General features: G+C 36.1%; 1 protein-coding gene across 1 annotated transcript; it reads right to left on the bottom strand.

Moving 5' to 3' along the window:
• Nucleotides 1-14,359: 14,359 nt before the first annotated feature.
• On the bottom strand, nucleotides 14,360-23,968 carry LOC109058475 (lysoplasmalogenase-like protein TMEM86A). Its single transcript, XM_019075702.2, has 3 exons — nucleotides 23,813-23,968; nucleotides 21,270-21,534; nucleotides 14,360-18,557 (listed from the first exon to the last, which is right to left on the bottom strand). The coding sequence occupies exons 1-3, from the start codon at nucleotides 23,831-23,833 to the stop codon at nucleotides 18,130-18,132; spliced, it is 714 nt and encodes a 237-aa protein (XP_018931247.1). The 5' UTR covers nucleotides 23,834-23,968; the 3' UTR covers nucleotides 14,360-18,129.
• Nucleotides 23,969-24,982: the final 1,014 nt, after the last annotated feature.

The following is a 24,982-nucleotide window of genomic DNA, read 5'->3' as shown; positions in this document are numbered from 1 at the left end:
CGAGCTAATGAATTATTAAATAGGTCATGCTGACGTGACGTCGAGCATTCGTGCGCTAGGGTCATTAATATTCATGAGGCGGGTATTATCGTTAGAAAACCAGTCAGGCTTACTGGCCGAACGTCACCGTTACGTAATTAATATTCATAAGCTCAGGCGTTACCGTAGTAGGATTCGGAGGTTCGCTGCTGGGCAACCGAACTTGGGTGGAGCCGTTATGGGCAGGAACGGTGTCCAACTACCGGCGGAGCTCCGGCGCGATGAGGAGCTCCGTGTGTTAACCTTTAATCGTTTGCTGCGATGGTCTCACCTGATTGCTGATTTGATGTTTCCATTATTTGACAGACGATATCAACACCAAAAAAAAACAATTTTTATGATTAATGTCTCATGCATTTTTGACTCTCTTAGGAAGGAAAGTGCATTTTTACAATTAACAATAAATGCATAATAATAATAATAAAAAAAAAGAATTAGGCTATTTGACATTTATTCATTTAAATAATGTTTGTTTGTCTGAAACGTGCATTTTTATATTAATTAGTTAATAATATATTAAAAAGTTAAAGATGTGTTAATTTAAAAAAATAAATATTTGAAATGAAATTTTTATATTTGATTTAAAGAAATGTGTGTGTGTGTGTGTGTGTGTTTACAAATTTAAATCAATTAATAAGTAACTTTTAAAATGTTATGCAATTTTAGAAAGCAACATTTAGAAACATATGTGTGCATTTTAATTACTTTTAAATGTATTTAGCTTTTTTAATAAATCGTAAATTAATACGATTTTATTGTATTTCATATATATATTTGTATTGAATTGTATGTGTGTTTTAAATAAAATATTTAAATAAAAAATAGTAAATTAAATAAATAAAAAAACTGAATTTAGTATGATTATAAACAGAATAATAGAACAAAAGTATTAATTAATTAATTGGTTATTTATTGTTCATTTTTTCTTTCTTTTTTATTTTATGTGTGAAACCACAAGCAAAATTCAAGAATCTATCTACAAGATCAGAATAAGCTCTGCTAGATGATTTGTACACACAACAGAATTCACTTGCATTCAACATAAAATACATATTGCATGTTATACAGCAGCTCTTTCTGGTCCTCAAATCTGATTGGCTGATAAGAGTGTGATGTTCTCGTGATAATAACAGAACTCCAACCGTATTTCACACAGCGAGTGTTGGATGCCCAAATCCACTATATTAATAAAATAATAATACTGGTCTAAACTGAACCTGTTTAGACTTCAAATATGTGTTTTGTTAATCAAGTTTCCCTGCAGATGAACAGCTGGACCTGTCATATTACGAGATCATTTAAAGCCCCCAGCCTTTCTGAACTCCTACTTCACATTTTAAGCAGTCTGCATATTGCCTGACTTTGATCAGTCACAGAATAAGCACAACTCATCACATCTTTGAATAATTAAGCCCTGTTTCTAATATGCATGAAGCTATAAGCCCCTGCAGAGTTTATATGGTGAAATATTAGTGCTTCTTCAGGCGGTTCACTGTGGCACGACCACATTACAGTAATTTCTCTCCCAAAGTCTCATTCATCCCATTTCACTGAGAGACGCGGTCATGAGTGGTGAGTTTGAGCGTGACTGCTAGGGGCCGGGTTAGTTAAACATGGAGCTGTCATCATATAGCTGTGATTATTAGACACAAGAACTCACAGATGAAAGAGAGAAAGACTAAGCACAACGTTTTCAAAGCTACGTGATTTATACACAGAATGGCCTTTTCCCTTCCTGTCTGTCTTCCTTGACACTTTCCGGCCAGACAGCATCTTTAAGATCTGAAACGTGACTCCACTGACTTCCACTTCCAAGACACAAACACACCAGAAAAGATTAGAGGAAGAGCAGAAGAAATCTCACTGACATGTAAAAGGAACAGTTCACTTCAAATGTGGAAACATTTAGCATTTCATCATTGCATTTGCTTATCAATGGATCCTCTGCAGTGAATGGGTGCCGTCAGAACACAATAATCCACATAATGATATACATGTAAATATCCTCATTATAGTGCCACCTAGTGCCAAAGGGATGTGTGTCTGAGTGGTGGTGCACCTTCGGCACCATCCAGACAAGTTTAGGGACTCTGTGATTTAGGGTCTCTGACGCCCAGACATTTTTAGGGCAGAAAAGAAGAAACAAAGGTGCTTGGGCCCCTAGAAAAGGAAATAGTTCAAACGGTGGAGTTCAGAGAAAAGATCAGGTTCTGTGATATTTTAGAAACATTTTTTTTCAAACCGCTTCTTGTTGTTGCCCTCCACTGAATAAAACATGGTTTTGAACATGCGTTATATCCCTGTCCAAAAGCACAAATAAGCAATGCTTAGCCATTTCAAACCACACAAGAAAATAAAACAGGTGAAAAAGTGAACCAAAAAAAATTAATAAATCAGCATAATGTCAATGACCCTTTTCAAATATGTTTGTATAATAATCACTTTTGTATTGTGTTGGGTCACCGTTTGATGTCCGATGTAGATCTAGATCCTGAGTGAATTCGTTTGACAGCCATCGTACATATCTTGTGTATCTTTGGTTTCTGTAGCCAATTCAAGCGCTTACTGTGCTGTATGTTTATGTCTCTGTGAATAACACTTCTGCCTTTGCTCTTCGGCTTCTTTGTCAGAGCTTATAAATCATTCACTGGCTGCTGTAGTTTGAGGCATTGAGTATATGTGGCACTTTTCCTGAACAACATGCATAATAGAGCCTAGAAGTTGTTGTTTTTGTGTGTGTGTGTGTGTGTGTGTGTGTGTGTGTGTGTGTGCATCACAAAGTCCTAACTAGTAGCTACAACCTCACTTACTAGCTTATATTTATTGAGAAATATTAATAAAAAGACACATCATTTCATGTTCGTAGTTAATGTGATAAAGCACACCTGTCGACATCTTGTGTGAACCTGAGGAAAAGTTGGATCACTTCTTAAACGGTGTATTAAAGAGTAAAACATTTTCAGTTAACCTCCTCAAGAAATACAAACACATTAAAATGACCCCTACATCTGACGCCAAGAAGAGCAGCATGAAGACACGAAAACAGTGTTGATCTTTCCACAGCTCTGTGATCACTGCTCCTCTGAGGAAAACAAGCATCTCAGACAAGAACGTGTTGATCTCACAACATGTGACCAGTAATAAACAGCTTTGTTCCTGTTTTTCTGTTAGAAATGATGGTATTTTCATGGTCAGAACCATTGGAGAACATGATTATCTTATCAACAACACTCGCGGCTGTGAAGTTCCTTTATTTGATTACTTTTCATGATATAACTGTTTCACTCCGCTTCTCCGATCGTCATTTCTGCAGGTTACACTCAGGTGGCTACGAGTGACGGGGCTATTCATTCATTCAATTATCAATTCAACCGATTCGTTCGAAAACTCAGATTCAATCACGAACTACACACTTGACTCTATGAGGGAGTCACTGGATCATTTAAAGCAGGGGTCACCAAACTCGGTCCTGGAGGGCCGGTGTCCTGCAGAGTTTAGCTCCAACTTGCCTCAACACACCTGCCTGGAGGTTTCAAGTATACCTAGTTAGAGTTTGATTAGCTGGTTCAGGCGTGTTTGATTAGGGTTGGAACTAAACTCTGCAGGACACCGGCCCTCCAGGACAGAGTTTGGTGACCCCTGATTTAAAGAACCATTCCGTTCAAAGATGCCGATTCATTCAGGAAATGAATCACGGATGTTGTGTGTTGCCTAGTGATGCTCGACAGATCGCGCTTTGACCTCGTTTGGAACCGTTCTGTCAAAAAAACGACGGAGTAAGTGGAACTATTGCATCTAAACTGCTTGTTTATTTAACAGTAACAATCTACAAGATAGGCCTACCTACATGGTGTATACCAAGAAACAAATTAATTTAATATCATACATTTTTTGAGAATGTCCAAATGGAGGGAGAGACGTCTTTAAGCATATTTTTAAGAATGATTTTCTTGTCCAAAGAACTGTATTTCTGCTATATATGTCCTGACTGGCATAAAGACTATATAAATACATAATTGATGTTTTCTTGATGATCAGCAAGACAACATTAAAATGTAAACAGACCACAGAGATTTATATAAGATCACATTTCTGTTCATCTACAGAAAGACTTAAGAAAAAAGGAAGAAAGAAAGAAAAATGGGTGTTAAATCCCTCAATACCAATTGTACTCAATGAAGATCTATAAAATATATTTTAGAAATTGAATATACCAAATATATTTGGGAGGCAAGAAAATACATTTCCAGTCTTTCAGTAGCCCACGTTTAGACCAAATGCAAATAAAGTAGCCTAGATGAGATTTAGATCGAAACTAAAATTACGTTAGAAATCTATATTTACATAACTTTTTTGAACACTGTAATGTACAGTACAGGTCAAAAGTTTGGAAACATTACTATTTTTAATGTTTTTGAAAGAAGTTTCTTCTGCTCATCAAGCCTGCATTTATTTGATCAAAAATACAGAAAAAAAATGTAATATTGTGATATATTATTACAATTTAAAATAATTGTTTTTGAATTTATTATACTTTAAATTATCATTTATTTCTGTGATGCAAAGCTGAATTTTTAGGATCATTATCACATGATCCTTTAGAAATCATTTCTAATATGATGATTCATTATCAAAGTTGGAAACAGTTCTGCTGCTTAATATTTTTTCATGTGATACTTTTTTAGGATACTTTGATGAATAAAAAGTAAAAAAAAAAAAAAAAAAAAGAAGCTATGTTTTTAAAATATAAATATTGTGTAATAACAATATACACTACTGGTCAGTAATTTTTTTTCTTTCTTTTTTTAAATAAAATCAATACTTTTATTCAGCAAGGATGTGTTAAATTGATAAAAAGTGATAGTAAAGAAAAATATATTATTAGAATATATATTACTAGAATTTTTTTTTTTTGAATAAATGCAGTTCTTTTTAACTTTTATTCATCGAAAAAAATATATTAGACAGCAGAACTGTTTCCAAACACTCATAATAAATCAGAATATTAGAATGATTCTAAATGATCATGTGATAGACTGGATGTTACATGTGACACTGAAGGCTGGAGTAATGATGCTGAAAATTCAGCTTTGCATCACAGGAATAAATTATTTTTTTTAAAGTATATTCAAATAGAAAACTATTATTTTAAGTTGTAATAATATTTCACAATATTACTGTTTTTTTCTGTATTTTTGATCAAATAAATGCAGGCTTGATGAGCAGAAGAGACTTCTTTCAAAAACATTAAAAATAGTAATGTTTCCAAACTTTTGGTCTGTACTGTAAGTTTTGTTTAAGTGTGTAATATGTTTATGCATGTTAAAGACAACAATTCATCTTGGATTGCGGCCAAATATATATTTTTAAATGCTTTAAAAATATATCTGTAAAGTAGTTTTCTAACATTTACAAAACATGGCTTAAATATATTGGTAGACAGTATAATTATGCAAATATATTTTTTGTGATATTTAGATATATAATTAAATATATTTGAAAATATATTTTTTTCTATATGGGTATACAGTTCTCTCAAACGATGATGATGATAATAAAATACACTAAAATGTTAAAAACACTAATAAAATATGCTAGACTTGTCACTATTTTCAAACATAAAATAGTTGGGATGTTTTTGCAACTCCAACATGTGAGTAAGAAAAAACCACAGTAGGATTTTAATGTGCTTGTTAATCACTTTGCTTAATCCCTCTAATGACCTTCTTAATAATCATGCAGCGTTTATCTCCTTCACTCTGTCTGAGGTTTGTGAATATATAAGTGCGTGACAGCCCTGTCAGCCGTCAGTTATGAGAGCAGACAGAGCCGTAATAATCAGCTCCATTCACACACAAGCTTGTGTATTCCTGTCAGACCTCAGAGAAGGAGAGCTTGCTTGCTTGCGAATGCAATAAACCGAGATTTAGCTGGATTCAAAGCACGGATGAAACTGTCAGACACAAATGTTGATTTGTTCATGCAGCGCCGCGCCGCTGGAGCTTTTCCTTCATAGCAAGTGAGAAACAGAGCAGGTCAGTGGAGGATAGACGTCACGTTCACCTGGACCGCGCAAACGTCTCTCACAGCTGTCAGTGCGGCACCTGCCTCGCTTTTTCTCTTCCTCGTTCCTTTTGATGTTAGAAAAGAAGACCTCATTTCAACACGGGTTACAAGTGATCAAAAGATTAGGAATAGAATAGAAAAAGAGGAAAAAAACCTTTTCATTGAGGATGAAAAGGGCCTGTCTCAGATTTTTAAAACAAATTTTACCATTAGAACAGGGGTCACGATCTTCTTCAGACCATGTTTTGGTAACCTTCAAATGTGCTTTATGTTGTAATATCTTAATATCGCTAATGATGCATTTGTTTCCTACAAACTTGCAGCTTTTCACTTCACAAGATGTTAATTGCTGGACTGGAGTGGTGTGGGTTGCTTGTGGATAATCGTGATGTGACTCTCATTCTGACGGCACCCATTCACTGCAGAGGATCCAATGGTGAGCAAGTGATGTTACATTTCTCCAAACCTGTTCCCATGAAGAAACAAACTCATCCACATCTTTGATCTTTTGAACCGACGTGTCCAGCTATCCACCGACAGTGATATCTTTACAACACTTAACTGTATGGGGCTCCAAAGTCACAAAATTATTTAACACCGCTATCATATCAGCTTGCTCTGAAATCTGATCTTCTCAATATTCTGCTCATGTAATATTCCTTCAGCTTTGTCCATAAATAAGACTGTTGCTCAGCTTGTTTTCACATGCACGATCAGACATGGCAGATGTTCAGACAGCAACGACTGAAATTATGGATTTGATAGATAATGATAAACAAATGAAATGCACAGCTGAATGCACGACTGAAAATAATAATATGTACTGAACTCCAAATGTGTTAGTAACTAGTTCCGCTAACTTTTTAAGTAATAATAATAATAAATAAGTGTTTTCCTACAGTATCTGTGTCACGGGAACAATCATCTCTTGTTCAGCTACACACAAAATACAACTATTAACAATTAACAAAAGCACTAAACAGAAATAAAACACCTGATTCTAAATAGCATTTATTTACTAATCACCATAAAATACCATGCTTGACCTAAAATAGCTTTTTTGATCCTATAGACCCCCAAAAAATATGATGTTCCCTGCGTGGGGATCAACTTTCTAAAATATATAGGCAGATATGTATTTGCATTTATTTGTTGCCTGGATAAATCTACTCATACAAAGAAACCTAAAATAAAAGTAGCATTAAAACTGTGTAAAAAATTATCTGGAAAATGTATTTTTGTTAAAACTTTTTATAAAGTCTTTTTTTTTCTGGTCATCATTAAATTACTTTTGGGTGTATAAACCTGCAGCTACCTACTTACAAAATGACTGCATTTCAAAATGCTCTTTTTCAAACTTTATATTCATCAGCATATCAGAATAATTTTTTAAGGATCATGTGACACTGAAGACTGGAGTAATGATGCCAAAATTCAGCTTTGCATCCATTGCATTCACTTGTTAATAGATTGTAAAAGAATTTCACAGTGTATTTTCATCAAATAAATGTGGCCTTGGTGAGCAGAAGGGACTTCTTAAAAAAAAAAAAAAAAAAACATTAAAATATCTAACTAGTGTAAATCATTTATAAATAAATAGATGCAGTCTTACCTGTTTTTCCTGTTTGAAGCTGTAAAGCTGCTTTGACACAATCTGTATTGTATAAAGCGCTATATAAATAAAGGTGACTTGACTTGACTTACCTTAATTGTAATTAAATTGTGGTTAATATTGTTGATGATAAAAAAACATGTGGTGTGAGCTGTGATCTGTTGTTATTATGTGTTTTTGTGCTGCTGAAAGACCCAGCTGTCAGGCTACAATGTGCAGTCACTGTCTGTTATTGCTTAATAATGATAATAATAATAATCGAAAAATAGTTCATTGATACAGCACCCTATGATAACTAAGTAAAAAGTTAAAAACACAAGAAATTAAAAATACAAAGAAAAAAACCATTCTAAATTAGGTAATAACAAATGCATTACTATACATAAAAAAAATGTATGTATATCTACTGTTGGTTATAGCGAAATCAATGAGTTATGAGAGGAAGCAGAACAATTTAGATCCTGTGTCAGATCTCAAGAAGAAACTGAGGAACAATGCAATCCTGTATCATCTATAGCATGTGTGATCTCTGTAAAGGTCTTGAGAGAAACCTCTCTGAACTCCAGAAGTGTTTGAGAGAAGAGAGAAGACAGGAGGCGTTTGACGGAGGAGGAGATGAGCAAAGTTCTCGCTGTTGCTGATGAGAAAGATACGAGCACATATGTGCTGAGCATGACTCCTCAAGGGAATCAAGAAGACGGCAGATGTTTGATTCGTGCATATGGCTTTTTACTGTCGCGCATAATGCAAAAATACTAGAATTTGACATTTCCCGTGAGATGCGAAACACTTGAAACATGAAAATGTGTTGTTAATTTATACACTCTTTCACATGATCCAAGATGACATTTTATCTTTAGCTGAAACCGTGTTCCTTGGCAATTCATGAAATGCAAATCAATGGCTACCGTCACTTTGAGAGTCAAAAAAGGAGCACAAAATGAATACCTGTGACTCCTGACGATATATTGAGGTCTTATGAAGTGAATCGATCGGTCAGTGCAAGAAACTGAACAATGTAAACATTATTACAGTAGCGCCTCAGACAAATGGCCCAGAGTTCCTGAACTAATCATTCTTTTGAACTGGTTCTTTTTAGCGAACTGGAGGAATAAGTAGCATAAATGACAGAATTTGCCTTTTTCATCAATCACATACACTGACAGAACAATTTGGTTCATTGATGCTGGAAGAAAATGGCTAGTCTGGATAACTGATGACTGGTGACTATAAAGAATGAGGTTCTGTGGGTCTGAATCTGATCATAAGACTATTTTTCTACTGTGGCTTCATTATAACCACACAGTTTTGGGCCACTGAACTCGTTCTGTTTGCTCAGATCGTCCTAAACCACCCCAGGGTAAAGTCAAGTTTGAGAATGGAAGGAAATGCATCCGAATGGCATGGAAAGCACCACATGACAATGGAGGCGGGAAGGTGACCAACTTCATAACTTAGAAACGCCTGACCAGCAAGATGTCCTGTATGATGGTGAAGGAGGTGAACAGTGATACAATTATAGCATCACAATTAAAATCTCTCTTGCTATCTATTTAAAGTGTCCCTATTATGGGCAATGAAAGGTTCATATTTTTGCTGACAGGTTGACATGCATGCAAAGTCAAAACACTCTTTCATTGTCTTATAATATGCATTTATTTTTACCTTAGCTGCTCAACGACTCCCAAACGATTCGCTCAACGATTCATTTTTCCAAACCCCTCTTTTGCGTGACGCTAATCTGTGATGATTTGTCCAATTGGTCTTATTTTAATTTCATCATGAGCCTGTAATGCCTGATAAAGCAGTGTTTGTGAGCGCAGTACTGCTTTGTGTACAGCGTTACGGGGGAAACCGGTGTTTTGCTCCAAAAGCGGCACCTAGTGGCAAATTTGAATTTGCATTTTCATTCAGATCAATGCGAGAACAACAAGAAGTGAGCAACATGAAACAGCTTGAGATTTGTTTTAAAAACGACTCGTTTCAATGATTCAGAGTTGACTTTCTTTTGAGAGACAATAACTTTATTAATAACAGATTTAAAACTTTGCAGGATGTTTTCATTCACTTAGAGCTGTGTTACACACTGCATGAAAGGTAATTTTCAAAAATTAATAATAGGAGCACTTTAAAACACTACATGGCAGGTCCACTTAAACAATAGCTATTGCTACATAGCCTATACCTGTAAATGTTGCCTTCTAAAAAACAAACTCTCTTCTGAAAGTCTAAACATTTCAAACTTTTGTTGTTGTTCTCCTTGTACACACACACACACACACACACACACACACACACACACACACACACACATACACATGCACAACAACTCCACACCACAGGTCACATGGTACAAAAAGAAATTAAACATAGCTTATCAAAGAGTTCATAATGCCATAACCTCAAGGCCTATGTTCTTATACAGTTTTGAATATTATATGGTGGGCAAAAATGATCTAATTATAACCTGTTTACATGCAAATCTATAAACCATAAATGAAAGAAAAACATGTCCAAAGCAAAAAAGTGAGTTTACATGCCAAGTGAAATTGTGGAAATTATGGTTGACGCTCCAACATATCACGTGGTTGCAATTTGGGTGACCAGAGTTCGAGTCCAGGCTTGTACTTACTCTCTATGGAGGCTTGTTTCCTTCACAGAATATGACAAAAAAATAATAAAAAGGTGGTTAGAACTTTTTATCTCAAAATTCTGAGTTTGTACCTCACAATTCAGACTTTAGAAGAAGAAGAAATTTTCGCAATTAGGAGAAATGTGTCAGATAAAAAGATTGTTAGATAAAAAGTCACAGCTTTTTAAATATTTTTTATTCTATGGCAGGGAAAAACAAAAAACGAAAACAACTGAATTGTGAAATTTGAAACTTGAAATTGCAAAAAAGAAATCCTGAGATAAATTATTGAGATAAAAAGTTATACCTTTTTTTAATATTTCTATCCTATGGCAGAAGATGGGCTTCAATAATTTCCCTACCATTCTGTATAAGCAAAGGTAAAAGTGAAGAATAAAAATAAATTAAATAATGTAAATAAAATAAAAACAACTTAAAATCTACAATTCGTATTAATTATAATTTATATAATTTCTAACACAATTTTATATTTATTTACAGATAAAGATATTTAATGTCTTCTGGAGATTCTTTCAAATAATTTGAGGAAAAGAAGCACACAAAATAAAACGAAAGCATGGTGAAGGCTGGGATCAGTATCCTTCTGTGACCCTCTGAAAACAAATGACTGAGAGCAGAGTGATATTTCACAGATTGCATTAATGATTCATTGAAAAGCTGCCATTGAGAACTGGAGGCTTCTTCAAGGTTACATTTATGAACTCCTAGTCACACCAGAAAATGTGCCTTTTACCACATGACATTTATATTCCTTGCTTCAGGGGATTTTTAAGAAAGGTTAAACGGCCTCATAGATCATTAATTGTCAATAAATGTTTTGTTCACATGATTTAACAGTTATTACTGGCACAAGAAAACCAGTGCCTTAGCGTAATTTCCGTTTGTATTATTATGAAGGAATTTAAAAGGAACCCGAGGCACTGAAATAACTGTTGCAAACCTGTTCTGAAAAGCATTTACATGCAGCGAAGCAATTTTGCAATAAATCAACAAGGTTGCAGGGTGTTAGCAGGAGAGCTGAACTATTAGGAATTAACAGAACAAAGTCAAACAAGGCTGTAATGATTACATAATATTGCTGAATAAAGAACTACACGACTCGTTATGTCCACTAGGGGTCTTGGCTTTAAGTCACCAGTGCTCTTGCTCAAATTCATATTCCGCAACCTTCAGGCACAGCGCAGGATGTCTTATCAGAGTGCAGCTCAATTGCTGAGACCTGGGCAAGTCTTCCCAAATGCGAGTCTTGTCTTTAGAGCAGTGTGTCCACACAGGAAATCCAAATCTCGTGCTGTACACACCAGTCAGACCTTGTAATGGAGAGGACAGACTGTCCTTAGTCTATCAATGTCTTACCTTTCCGTTCAAGTATTTTGAACAGTAAACTATAAGGCCTAACACAATGAAGATATAGTTTAAATAATGATAAAAGGACAGAGTGTTTATCTGGAGAGAACCTGTACAAAGTCCACAGTTTGGGTTTCCCAGCACTAAGGTTTATGTAATTGAATATGTACACTATGACTGCTGTGTCTGGTCACTTTTTTTTATTGGTCTTATGAAGTATTCTAATTTGTTGAGATAGTGAATTGGTGGGTTTTTGTTAAATGTGAGCCAAAATCATCACAATTAAAAGAACCAAAGACTTAAACAACTTCAGTCTGTGTGCATTGAATTTAATACACGAGTTTCACAATTTTGAGTTGAATTACTGAAATAAATGAACTTTTCCACGACAATCTAATTTATTGAGATACACCTGTATGTCCCATAAGTATGATGTCTTCATTTTATTCAACCTCATATAGCTCCAAAGCTGCTCTTTTCAATACAATGGAAGTGGATGGGGACTGGAACTGTCAAGGTCCCAAAAGGACTAAAAAAAAAAAAAAAAAAATTCACCAAAACAAGTATCAACATTGTTTTTTTTTTGTTCCACATATGAAAAACACTTACAGGTTTGTAACTTCCTAAATAAAATGACAATTTTCATTTTTGGGTGAACTGTCTCTTTAAGGATTCGTCATCTTCCTCATGTCACAATCAACAATAATGAGACAAACACACTTGTTGCACATTTTCAGTTGCATTGCAGTTGCATTTATTTCTCACTTGGACTAAATCACATTCATAGCAGTATCACTATAGTTCTCTAACAACAATAACGAAAGGAGTTCAACTACTGGACATTATAACAATAAGGAAAAACATTGAATAGACCTCAGATCTGCTCAGCAAAAAATAACAGCATTCGTTCACAACATAATAATAAGTTCGCAAAGCTAAGGGTCAACTGTAAAAAATATATAGATATACAGCAAGAGAAAGAGAGAGGTACTCCAAAAAATAAAAGTTTCCCATATTTTAGTAATATTGTTCACAGACTTCAGACCTTTAAAACATTTCTTTTTTCTTCTATTTTTAAAGATTGTAATCGTAACTGCACAGCTTTTATTACTCAAATATTGTCACTGCCTTACTTTTTACATACAGCATAGTCATAAAATGTTACATATATTTGATTCCTAAGAACTCTATAATAATATTGGTCCATCTTATATACTGTACTGAAACTAGGGTTTAAATGCGATTTACCAACATATGAATACACTTGCAATATTTGATTATTAATACAGGACAGCAGTTAGACTTATGATTACTATTAATGTTAATATGATGGTATATCATATAAGACTTTCTCATAAGATGGAACCACCCCAGAGTATACTATATCTGATGTTAGTGACAGCAACTACCCTTTGATTTACTCTCGGAGGCAGAGGTGATACAATAATATAAAACAAACATGGTAGAGTTGTGATTGTGCGCAATGTTCGCAAAAACAATCACAAATAGAAATGTCTGAAAGCTTAAACCTAGTGAGCTACCTAGACCTAGACAGAATTTCAGGCAAGTTGTGAAGGATGTCAACCAGGATACCTTGATTAGCCAAACTTAAAAACAGCACTGCAAGCAACTTTCAAAGAAAAGACAATCCCAGAATTCACTGCATGAAAAACCAATCCAAGATGGAGGGTGAAAGAAATGTTACATATAAATACTTAAATTCCACTCAATACTGAAAACACGTCAATAAACACCAGTTCAATCAAGATAAAATGATGTATTGTGACAGTAGCTACTGTGCTAGCTTAGCAACATGCTAATGCAAGACTCCTGTCACTGATGTTTGATCTCACGCAGGAGAAGGCAGCATTGGTAGCTCGCTAGGTTTAGGAACAAAACTTTTATTTTATTAAAATAAGGTGGCAACAATAGGACAAAGGAGTATATTAACCTCTCTAGCAAAGTGCATTTAAAATGTGCCCTATACTGTGACTTAAAAATTAAGTGAATTGAAAGGACAGAAGATTGAAATTTCGACATTGTTGAGAACTTCATCCACAGGGTATGAAACTGTATTGCACGCGTGAGTACAGGGCCGTTCACACAAGTGACGATAATGATAATGTTCTAAAAATCGTTTGAATTCTATGACACAGAAGAACAGATATTATTGGAATCACTTTTTAGAACCTTTTTCCCCAAGTGTTGAATGATAAAAACATTGACAACTAATCAGAATCCATTTGACATTAAAGAGCTTGAGTATTTAAAATGGCAGGCGACAAAAATACAGTGCACTTATAAAAAAAAAAAAAAAAAAAAAAATTAGGGATGTAACGATTAACCGCGAGCCGGTTGAAAATCGATTAAAATATGTGACGATCCAAATCTGTTGAGATGCTAAACAAATCGCGATTCATTTAGAGAAAGGAGTTTATATGAATGTATGTCTGAGGGGAACTTACTGTCTTTAGAAAAGTTTAGATGGTATTCTTTTCATCTCTGTATAATGCATATTAAAGTTCATAAGTGCAGTGCTGCTTTGTTTACAGCAGAAACCAAGGAAACACTTTAAGCTCCACCTGCTGGCAGAGAGTGAATCTCCGTCTCGTTCAGCTCGTCTGCTGTTTCTGTTTCATGCTGATATTTTTATGTATAGTTTCACAAAACTGAAGTCAAACCATTCTGTTTTTGCTTCAAATTTAATCTAATTTTTAGATTCAACTAAAATTAATTTAATTCTAATTTTTCTTGTGAATGGGCCTTAACTATAACGAAAACATTCTATGACAATGTCCACAAAGTCCACTTTACAGGCCTAACGTTAACGTCACAGATGAGTGAAATCGTTGGAATCACTTTCAGAACAATTCTTTTGTTCCAGCTGAAGAACTATAAACACATTGATGTCAATCAGAATCCATTTGACTTTAAAGAGCTTGAGTTATCGTTACCTTCACAGATATCGTTCTTGTTGTGAGCGGGCCTTTATTCAGGTAGCTAGCTATAAACATCATTAAACTAAATTGCTCAGTAAGATGCTCTTCAAACTGTAGCTCTTCCATGACAACGATTGATGTGAAAGAAAAAAAAACAGCTTATAGTGCCCCTTGTGGCAATGCTGAGAATGCAGCACATACTTGCATCACTTTATGAACTGTAACCTGACATTATTATGCACAAAATTGGCCTTTGGGAATTGCGTCAAGCATTTGCGTAGAGTACATTTCCGGTCTAAATCTCAAATACAGAATTTCAGGAGGTTTATAAAGAGATAAAATGGAAAAGTGCAGATATTTACATCACTCAGTGGTGTGCTTTGAACCAAGTGGTTTATTCCTCGTTATCTTCAACAACAGGATCGCTATACCTAAACACTGTCATCAATACTGAACCCACTGAACTCCCCGCATTCTGTTTCATCCCCCTCGACTCGACACAAAAGCATCAAACACACAAGCGCTGACAGAGGGGGTAAAACGATCGCGCTCATTGCCATTTGAATAAGGTCGCGAACTAAAGCAAAGCCAGATGGAAAGGAAGTCTTCCCCGTGCCAGTGACTGTCTCCACACTTCTCAACAGACAGCATTTCAGTGATGGAAACAGAAGGCACCTGTTCTCCTCTATGGTGTTCGCATTTACACAATAGAGAAGGAAACGCCCAGGCAAGGTCGAATTCTAACCATCTGGGAGGTGACAGCAGATTGTAAACAAGGAAGAAAGGAAATGCTAAGCAGGAATACTGCCATCAAACAATGGTTACATAACATTTACTATAAGAAGTGACTCTAAATCACTAAAAAGTAAAGTCCCTAAAATTAGATTCAGGGGAACGCTCTGGGGTCTTTCCAACTCTTATTTTCATGAAAACAATTATAACCTCACTCAAAATGTTGGACCTTCACAACACATAACCGATTTGCAGTTTGACTCACAATGGCTCTGAAGAGACATGCTGTTTGATGACTTTGCAAATCACGTACGGTTTTGCGACTAAGCTGAAATGTTTTGCTGACAATGTGACCCCTGAATAGGGAACCTATGAAACTTGGCATTAAGCAAATGTGTCAAAATAGCCTCGCTGTTTCTCGAGAGCTCAGCGGTTGAGCTGAGTGTGTGTGTGTTGATAACGACAATAGCATTTATGTGCTGGACACAATGGCCAACAGGGTTGGGTAGACACCTTATTTAATCTGATGTGCATGAAAACAAGTCTTTGAATGAAAAAAATTAAGTTACCCAAGAGTGTACACAAGAGTACGGCACCATTTTCATTCAAAGTCTACCGCCAGTCCACCACTGGATATTGTTGTCCCACGCATCACGACCAGGTTAAAGACGTTGTATCACTTCAAAATGGACCATTGTTGAGTGATCAGCTGTGTTTGTATTCAAACCTCATTTCCACTCACACCTGAGGGTACAACAGCTGAGCACATATCAGCCCAAGCTGTACTTTCCATCAGCTGATGATCCCTTATTGAGATTTATATATAAAAACAACAATCAGTTCAAAATCAACTGATTAGAAATACAGTACATGTGACGTTTGTGTTAAATCTCACAAAACCTGTCAAGAAAATGTCCTAGTCATATTTCACCCCAAAGAAAATATTATTTATAGTTGAATATTTTGCATAAATAAAATGAAGCCTAGTTTAGTACCACTTTTATTGACCGATATTGATATTTAATATGTCAGCTAAGTTCTTATTAATTATATGAATTCAATTTTGTATTTGTAATAAACTGAATTACACATTACTGAAAATCTAATGAGAATCATTACTGAGAATAATGACAAATACAAACAAAAGCAAAACACCTATAATGTAATGCAAAAAAACCCCAAAAAACTTTATGATCCTAAAAAAGACATTTTCTTTATGCAAAATATATACTTTTTATTTTGTAGTGAAATATGACTTAAAATATGTTGTGATTCACCCTAGTATGTGACTCAGCTATAAAAAAAAGCACAGTACCACACACAATAAAAAGGAGAACACTGTACTGTGAAATATTCACACGCTGTGAGATTTTCACACATTTTCAGGTGGAGGATTGGATGTGAATGTGTTGAGAAAATAGTGAGAATTAAAAAAAATACTGGCTTAAAAATAAAATACCAGCTAATTTAAAACTGACGACACAGATGTCTATTTGCCCACCACAGGGCTTCCCACTTTCCCTTGAGTAAAATGCTTCCTTCTGGCAATAGACAAAGGAAAGTGGTTGGAAGCTTGATACATATGTATCGTCTGACATCACGCCCTCTTTACAAACATTATCTGATACTATACAGACAAAATAAATAGTTCAACTTGTACTTATTTGCTGTTTCCTTGTGGTAGAGGTACTGAGCAATGCTGCTGACTTGGCAGAAACCTAAGACAAAGATAACAGACACTGTCACCGAATCCCCTCCAAGAAAGAGACCGACATCCATTTTTATGAGAGTCTCGCGCTGTGTTTTCCTATTGGTATTGGTCACGTCTCAGAACGTAGTGTAGGATACGGGCTTTATCTACTCCAGAGACAATGCTAGCTAGCACTAGTTGCAGTCAATTGGGCTTGACAAGACAACTTCTCCAGCACATGTGCATGCAGGCATGGAGGTTTGTGTCCTAATTCGAAGTTATGAAACAAAATGACTTTGCAATGTAAAAAGGTATACCTCACAATACTATGACATGGACTTGTGCATTGAATTTCAGTACAGCAGCACTATGCTAATATATCCGCTTTAGTTTGTGACATGGTTTTCATGCTGCTCTCTGATTAGATTTGGGAAATCTACAGTGAGACAGGGAAACCAGCCCCCTAAGAAGAATCTGAACTATTTTGCATTGTTTCGTAGTCCATTCTACAGACAAACACTGGTCACTCAAGACTCACCCTTTGCTCACAATATAAGTCATCAGGGACTCTCTGAAGTGGACAAGATATCAGAGACACTGAGAAGACACTGGGACAGTCTCTGTCAAAATGGAGACAACACTTGTTGGGAAAGCAAGTGGGGTACTGTAAGTTGGTAAAAACTTAATATATGAAACTAGTAACCAAAAGGCCAAAACTCATCCGTCTTTCCTTTCTCAATACCAAAAAGATGGTACTACTACTGAAAGCAAATTCAGTATTGTAAGTATGGAAAGAGATCTGACTAAGTCAAGAGTCAAGATGATTAAGACGCCAAGACTATCTAACCTTGTAAATTAATCCAGCATGGAATACTCCCATTGGTATGGTCTCACATGATCCTAAACGGGCAATTCCTTAACTATAACCAATATATCCTGGTCATGGTCAGATGGGGGAACTGTGGATGGACCAGGGGTTGCAGAAAGTGGAGCCTGTGTAGCTGCTAATGATGTTGAGTCATTAGGGGAAGGTTGGTGAATTTGTGGTTCCTCAGGCTCTTTTCCGAGCTGCGTCTGCGTCTTGACATTCCACAGCCGACAGTGCGATCAACATCTGGGCAGCATAGTAGGTGGCCATTATGATGGCTCGGGAGTGGGGCACTGGGAAGCAGAACTTGTTGACGGCAATGGTGAGGTCAGACACCATGAAGAGGACGGCTCCGAGGCAGGCAGACAGTTTCGTCCAGGTCCAGAGGTCATTGGCGAGCTGGACTCCAGCGATGGCCCTCCAGCCCATGAAGCCAATGAGAGCAATGTAAACAGCCACCAGGTAGGTGAAGGGACCAGAGAGGTAGGGGTACAGAAGGGTGTAGCTGAGACCTGAGATGACAGAGATGACCAGACCTGCTCTCAAGTTGAGGGGCTTCATCCCAAAGGCCGAAGAGTAGAGAATGTGGGTGATGGCGAACATAAACAGTCCTGATAAGGCAAATACAATTGAATTGAGAATATGTCATAGTGAAAGCAGGGGTGCCCATTCCTGCTCCTGGAGGGCCACTTTCCATCAGAGTTTAGCTGCAACACACCTTGCTAGAACTTTCGAGTAATCCTGAAGACCCTGAGAAGCTGGTTCAGATGTGATTAAATAGGGCTAAAGCTGAACTCTGCAGCGAGGTCTCCAGAAGCAGGAATGGACAGCATATAGCAATGGCTCTCAATTCCAATCCTCACGTACCACTGCTCTGCACTTTTTGTATGTATCACTTATCACAGACGTTTGTTCTATTCGAACATAAGTGCCCTGCAGAGTGGACATCACAGGATATTCCTCCATGATTCCAGTTCGAAGGGAGTGTATATGTTCCATTCAAAGGGCATTAAAGTGTGCGATACGTGAATTTAAATTGTATTTATTTACAGCGATATGTTATGTCACACTTCTCTAGTAAGTTTCGTCTGTGTGTAAAGACGTTGTAGGCCGTCCCTTATGAAAAAGAAGTTTATTGAAGTATGCTATTAGTAAAAATAGGAAAGTATACTTTCAGTCTACTTTTTATGTACTTCTCAGAAATGTGCTTTTTTGCACTTCTTAGAAATATACTTAAAATGACATTTAAGTATACTTGACTTATACTTAGAAAAAGTCTAAATATATTTGCGATATAGCTACTTGTGCTCCGGGAATCAATGTTTTCATTGTTATATGGTAGGGAGCGCTATTACACACTTTCTGTACAGAATTTCCAAAACACAAGCGAAGAAGAAACTGAAACAACAGATGTTTACCACATATACTACATAGTAGTATACTTAAAGTATGATGTAAAGTTCACTTAAAGAAAACTTACAAGTATACTTGCAGTGTAAAACTAGTAAACTAGTAATTTACTGAGACTATACTTCAAAGCGTACTAAAATTCTACAAGTATTTAATTAGTAAACTATCAGTACACCTATAAGTTTACTTTTAGTATAGTTGCAGTACAAACTTAAAACATAGATGTAAACTACTGTAGTTGTGTACTCAAAGTTTACTACTGTTATACTTAAAATTATACTTTTATATACTAGAAAGTGGGCCAATTTAGTCCCAAGGAGTATTGAACTAGTACACTTACAATTATACTACTAGTACACTGATATTTGTATACCTATTACATAAAGTATACTTAAAAATATACTTGAAATTTACTTAAGTATACTTAATAAAATAAACTCGAAGTATACTTCTTTTTGGTAAGGGGTGGCATTATGCAAATCCGTAAATGAATGATCCAAATTGGAGTAAACTTCAACAGGTTCCCTGTGCTCAGGAGTAGGGAGCAATGAACACTGTGTAGGTTCTCTGCCAATCAGAACACAGTTCATGCATGGAGCTGTCTTCTAACAAGCTGGTTATCTGAATCAGGTGTGTTAAATAGGAGAGATATGTAAAATATGCAGAGCGGTGGTATGTGAGGACTGGAATTAAAGGGATAGTTCACCCAAAAATGAAAATTATGTCATTAATGACTCACCCTCATGTCGTTCCAAACCCGTGAGACTCGAGAACGAGTCAATGTTTCGTTCGTTATCTGGCTCGGCTCGGTGTTCATCTTCACTTCTCTCTTCACAGCAGTTCAGTCAGTGTACTGTTTGAGTAAATGAATTACTCCGGGATATTGGTTTATTTGAACTCAGAGGGAGTGTCAGCCATGTTAAAAAAGTTAACAGCTTAAGTCATTTGTGGATTAATGCTTATTGTTGACGCGAACCGTTTCAAACGATTCAGTTCGATTTGGTGAACTGGTTCAAGAAGATCCGGTTACATCGAGTGATTCGTTCGCGAGCCGGATATCACTAAACTGCAGTGTTGTGAACGTGCTCATAACAGACCCGGGGAGAGAAGTCAATGCTGAATAAAGTCGTAGTTTTTGATATTTTTGGACCAAAATGTATTTTCAATGCTTCAAAAAATTCTAACGGACCCTCTGATGTCACATGGACTACTTTGATGATGTTTTTATTACCTTTCTTGACGTGGACAGTATACCGTACATACATTCTCAATGGAGGGACAGAAAGCTCTCGGACTAAATCTAAAATATCTTATACTGTGTTCCGAAGATGAACGGAGGTCTCACGGGTTTGGAACGACATGAGGGTGAGTCATTAATGACATAATTTTCATTTTTGGGTGAACTATCCCTTTAAGAACCACTGACATATAGTATACATTGTCTTTATATTTCTTAGAAAGAAGCATGTTATTCTTGGCCTCATAACACTCTTGTTTGTTCCAAAGGAAAACTTTGCTTGAGTAACTGTGGTTCCCAAGGGTATCTTCGGGCAGAATGGTTTGTTCAGACCCTCAACCCTGACCTAAAAAACCTCATTTAACCTCTACGCTACTTTCTACATGCAAGAGGCATGATAGTTCAGGGTTAAACCATAAAATGTCCTGCTTGAGAGTGGTGACTTGCAAAAAAAACACAGTCTTTTGCTTTCAGATCATTTGCATGAACTCACTGAAACCCTGTTTGGTAAGGCAATAAAAGTTAAATGCAATATTATATTGATGCAAAGCTTCTGATAAACAGAATTATTTGTTTTCTACAGATTACATATCTTTCCCTTCCCATCAACCCACATAGCAAATAACTCTTAATCATTTTTTAATCAAATCAAAGCAACACAAATGAATTAACTCACCATGACTAAAGTAGCCTTGTTCCTGCCAGATGAGAAATGCATCACCCAAAGCTGAAAAAATAAGTCCCGCTAGGATTTTCCTGGCACTGGAGTGGGCACCTAAAAAGCTGATGCCATGGGCAAGCAGAAAAACCCAAAGACAGAAGATGGGCAGGCATTTGATGAGGGCACTGAACCAGGAGGGGCTCGAGGTGGGCAGCCACAGAACAAAGTAGACGCAAGTGGCTTTGAAGAACGGAACCAGCTTTGGACCCTCGCTCTTGACCTGCAAGACAAAAGAGAGACTGAAGTTGCATTCATGGGAAGTGAAACACCATTATGTGAGTCAGGAAGACTGACACAGAGCTGTTCTTGAATTCAACAATTGGAGGAGATAAAAACACTTAAAAAGAAGCACTTACTGTAATGTGATCCATGTGTTTTCATGGAAATGTGAGAGACCATGAATAACAACTATGACAATTGCGAAGTCTCAGAAGTATAACAAAAGCAAGAGAAATATGTCAAAGTTTACTGTCCCAAGGAAACTGGTTTAGAATTTGGCCTTTTGTCTAGAGTGCCATCTTTAACTAAACTCACAACAGATGGTGTGGATAGTCACCGCCAAACCAAGAAACACTAAAGGAGGAAGTAATGACTTACACCCCTAACATATTTGTTCTTTGGTGACCCATAGGGTCATAGGAGTCTGATCTCCTCATTACAAAACTGGATGATTCTGGAAGACTTGGTGATGGGTGATTCTAGACTTTACATCACATTAAGCAGCTGTCATATAGTTGCAAAATATTGAAAAAAAGTATTCTTACATATAACCATGTGTAGCTAGTACTAGAACTAGATTTTATCATACGCCGAAGGAAATTATTGCTATGGCGGTCTAGGAGGCTTGCTCCTATTGCTGGAGGGTTTCTAGAGCGTTTTGGGTTGGTTGCAAGGGTATTGCAAAGTGGTTGCTGGGGTGTTGTTGGTGGTTGCTAGGTGGATGCTTAGGTCAAAAGAGCCCACCCCCAAATCTCTCTGATATTAGACATGACATTGGTTCCTCCTTCACTGTAAGTCTATTGTGTTTTTTTGGACATTTGCCAGGACATTTGCTATAATTGTAGGTAAAAATCACTAACAGTAAATATAAACAATAATAACACTTGCCTTTTATACGTGTAATCTCTGTACTTATCTATTGGAAGAAGTAGATTTAGTGGCACGGTACTAAACATACTACTTACGCAACAGTGACAACTACTACAATGACCCATACTAATGAAACGATTGAACTTTTCTTGCCCTAATCCTCTTTTCAGTCCATGTCCGTCGCTTAGTCTTGGAATTTGTAGTTCGAGTCTTTGCCCGTGGGGGAAGTGGAAAAAGGCTATTGTTAGCAAGTGTATATTTCAATCAGATTCTGGTGTACCCCGCAGTCTGAGAAAGGTCACACTGAAATACAGTGACACTGTGAAATAAGTGCTTCTGATTTCTAGCCAGTTAATGTAAGGATATTGTTTAAAGGATTGTTTTCTCCAAATCTGTTCCAATGAATTCAAACAGGTTTACATCTTGGCTTGCCCGAGGGTGTGTTAATTTTAATTTTGTGGGTGAAATATTTCGTTAATTAATACATTGTATAAAATTACACAATTAAAACTTGTTAAAACGTGACAACATGCCTTAAAAAAAAAAAAAAAAAACATAAAACAAAACTGTAAATATATTTAGTAGGTCAGACACCATATATATATATATATATATATATATATATATATATATATATATATATATATATATATATATATATATATAAGAGAGGTGTTAAAAACAGAGGGCATAAACAAAATGCTTGGCTGAAACAGTGCAATCTTGATTATGTCAGCAAAACTGAAGTCATGTGAACAGAAACTGCATGCACTGGGAATGGATGCCTCTCTTTGCCAGTTACTCATAATGCATGCGTCTGTTTGAAAGAGGAATAAAGGCTGTCAGGAGCGTTTCCATAGAATGAAGCCCTTTGAAAGCAGACCAAAATGGGGAAATACTGAGAAAGAAAAAACGCTGCACAGCGAATTGCACAGTGCGTATATAATGATAGATCAACTGCATAAATAAACCAGCACAATTCATGATAACATGGCACATGGTTTGTAGAGGTAAAGTAAACATGAGCATGCTGGCCATAATCACGTGCACATTGTTATTCCCAGGATGCATAGACAAAAACATACATTTAAACCAAACAATGATGTCAGCGTACTGTATGTGCATTGTCACATCCTTTGGTCACATAAGCATAATTTAAAAATAACAGTCATGCATACACATACACATAGACATGCAAAACAGTCATGCATATACACAACATAAAGAAAAAAAAGAAGAAGAAGAGGTTTTCGAAGCCAAGCAATAGATGAATACGAAATGAAAATGGTCACACACTTATAAATCCATATGCAATGGCAGCTTGAGTTGAACTGATATAATTTCTTTATGAAGTGATCGTGTCGATACAGGGATGTTTGGATGGAAAGAGAAAGCGGTGACGGACTCACCACAGTGACAGGAGAAACCATCTTCGTCTGCGGCTGAGCAGTCAGTGGGAGGATGAACGCGAACAGAGCGCACGCTAGTCTTTAAGTCCCTTTGTATGTGCGATTTGTTTTCGTCTTTTGTTTGGGACAGGCCATCATCAGTGGGAGGAGAGAAACCCGCTGTGATGTGGGCGGGGCCTGCGAGTAAAAACAAGCCCTGTCCAATCGGAACGCAGGAAGGTGTTTACATTAGCGCGCGCCTCAGCAGCTGTGGACGAGCGCGAGGGATTCACATACAGTCTATTCCTTCCTTTATCGCGTTTAATGCGTTTCATTCTCAACATCTGTTTATGACATATAATGCGAGTTCGATATAAAGTCTAAAGGTTAATAAAAGTGACACTGAGATGCGTAAACGGTAGCCGAACTGTTTCTTGACTGTAGCGACAGCTTGTGGTAGCATGCATTAAGTAAACAATATAAAGTCGTTAATATTACCTTAAAATACAAACTAAGGTCTTGGCATCGCAAGCTTGGTTTATAATAATTATTTAGAATGCAAAAGAAGAATACGTGCGATTATTGATTATTTATCGATATGATTTATATTTGATTTAGTATGATTTCATTTAGCAACGTCATTCATAAATAAACACTGATGTGCATAGCATATATATATATATGTTTGTTTTATTATACCTCGCTTAGGTTATTTCCCTAGTATTTTTATTTATTTATTTATTTATTTATTTATTTATTTATTTATTTATTTTTGCATTTAAAAATCCCAATCTTTCTATAAAAAAGAAAGAAAAAGAAAATTAAAAAACACTTGTTTTATGTTTAGCAACCTAGCTACCATTATCTACAAAATGTATAACATTTTTGGTCTTATGTAGTTGTGAGAAAGATTTTTATTATTATTATTATTATTATTAAAACCACAGTGAAACAGGTGAACATCAAAACAAACAAAAATAAACAAACAAACACATGGGGGAGGATACAGTAACAATTACAAGGTAACTAAATATACAGACATTTTACAATCATAAAAATTACAATTTATTAATGATTTTCTTTTTATTATATTGGATGTTTTTAATGTTTTTTTTTTCTTTTTTATTGGAGGAGATTCTCTGAAGTGATGAGTGAAGCAAAAATAAATCAGAAGTGAATATTTAGCTGCGA

This window comes from Cyprinus carpio, chromosome B25, assembly GCF_018340385.1.
Source record: "Cyprinus carpio isolate SPL01 chromosome B25, ASM1834038v1, whole genome shotgun sequence".
NCBI lineage: Eukaryota > Metazoa > Chordata > Actinopteri > Cypriniformes > Cyprinidae > Cyprinus > Cyprinus carpio.
This window is presented reverse-complemented; position numbering and strand designations above follow the sequence as displayed.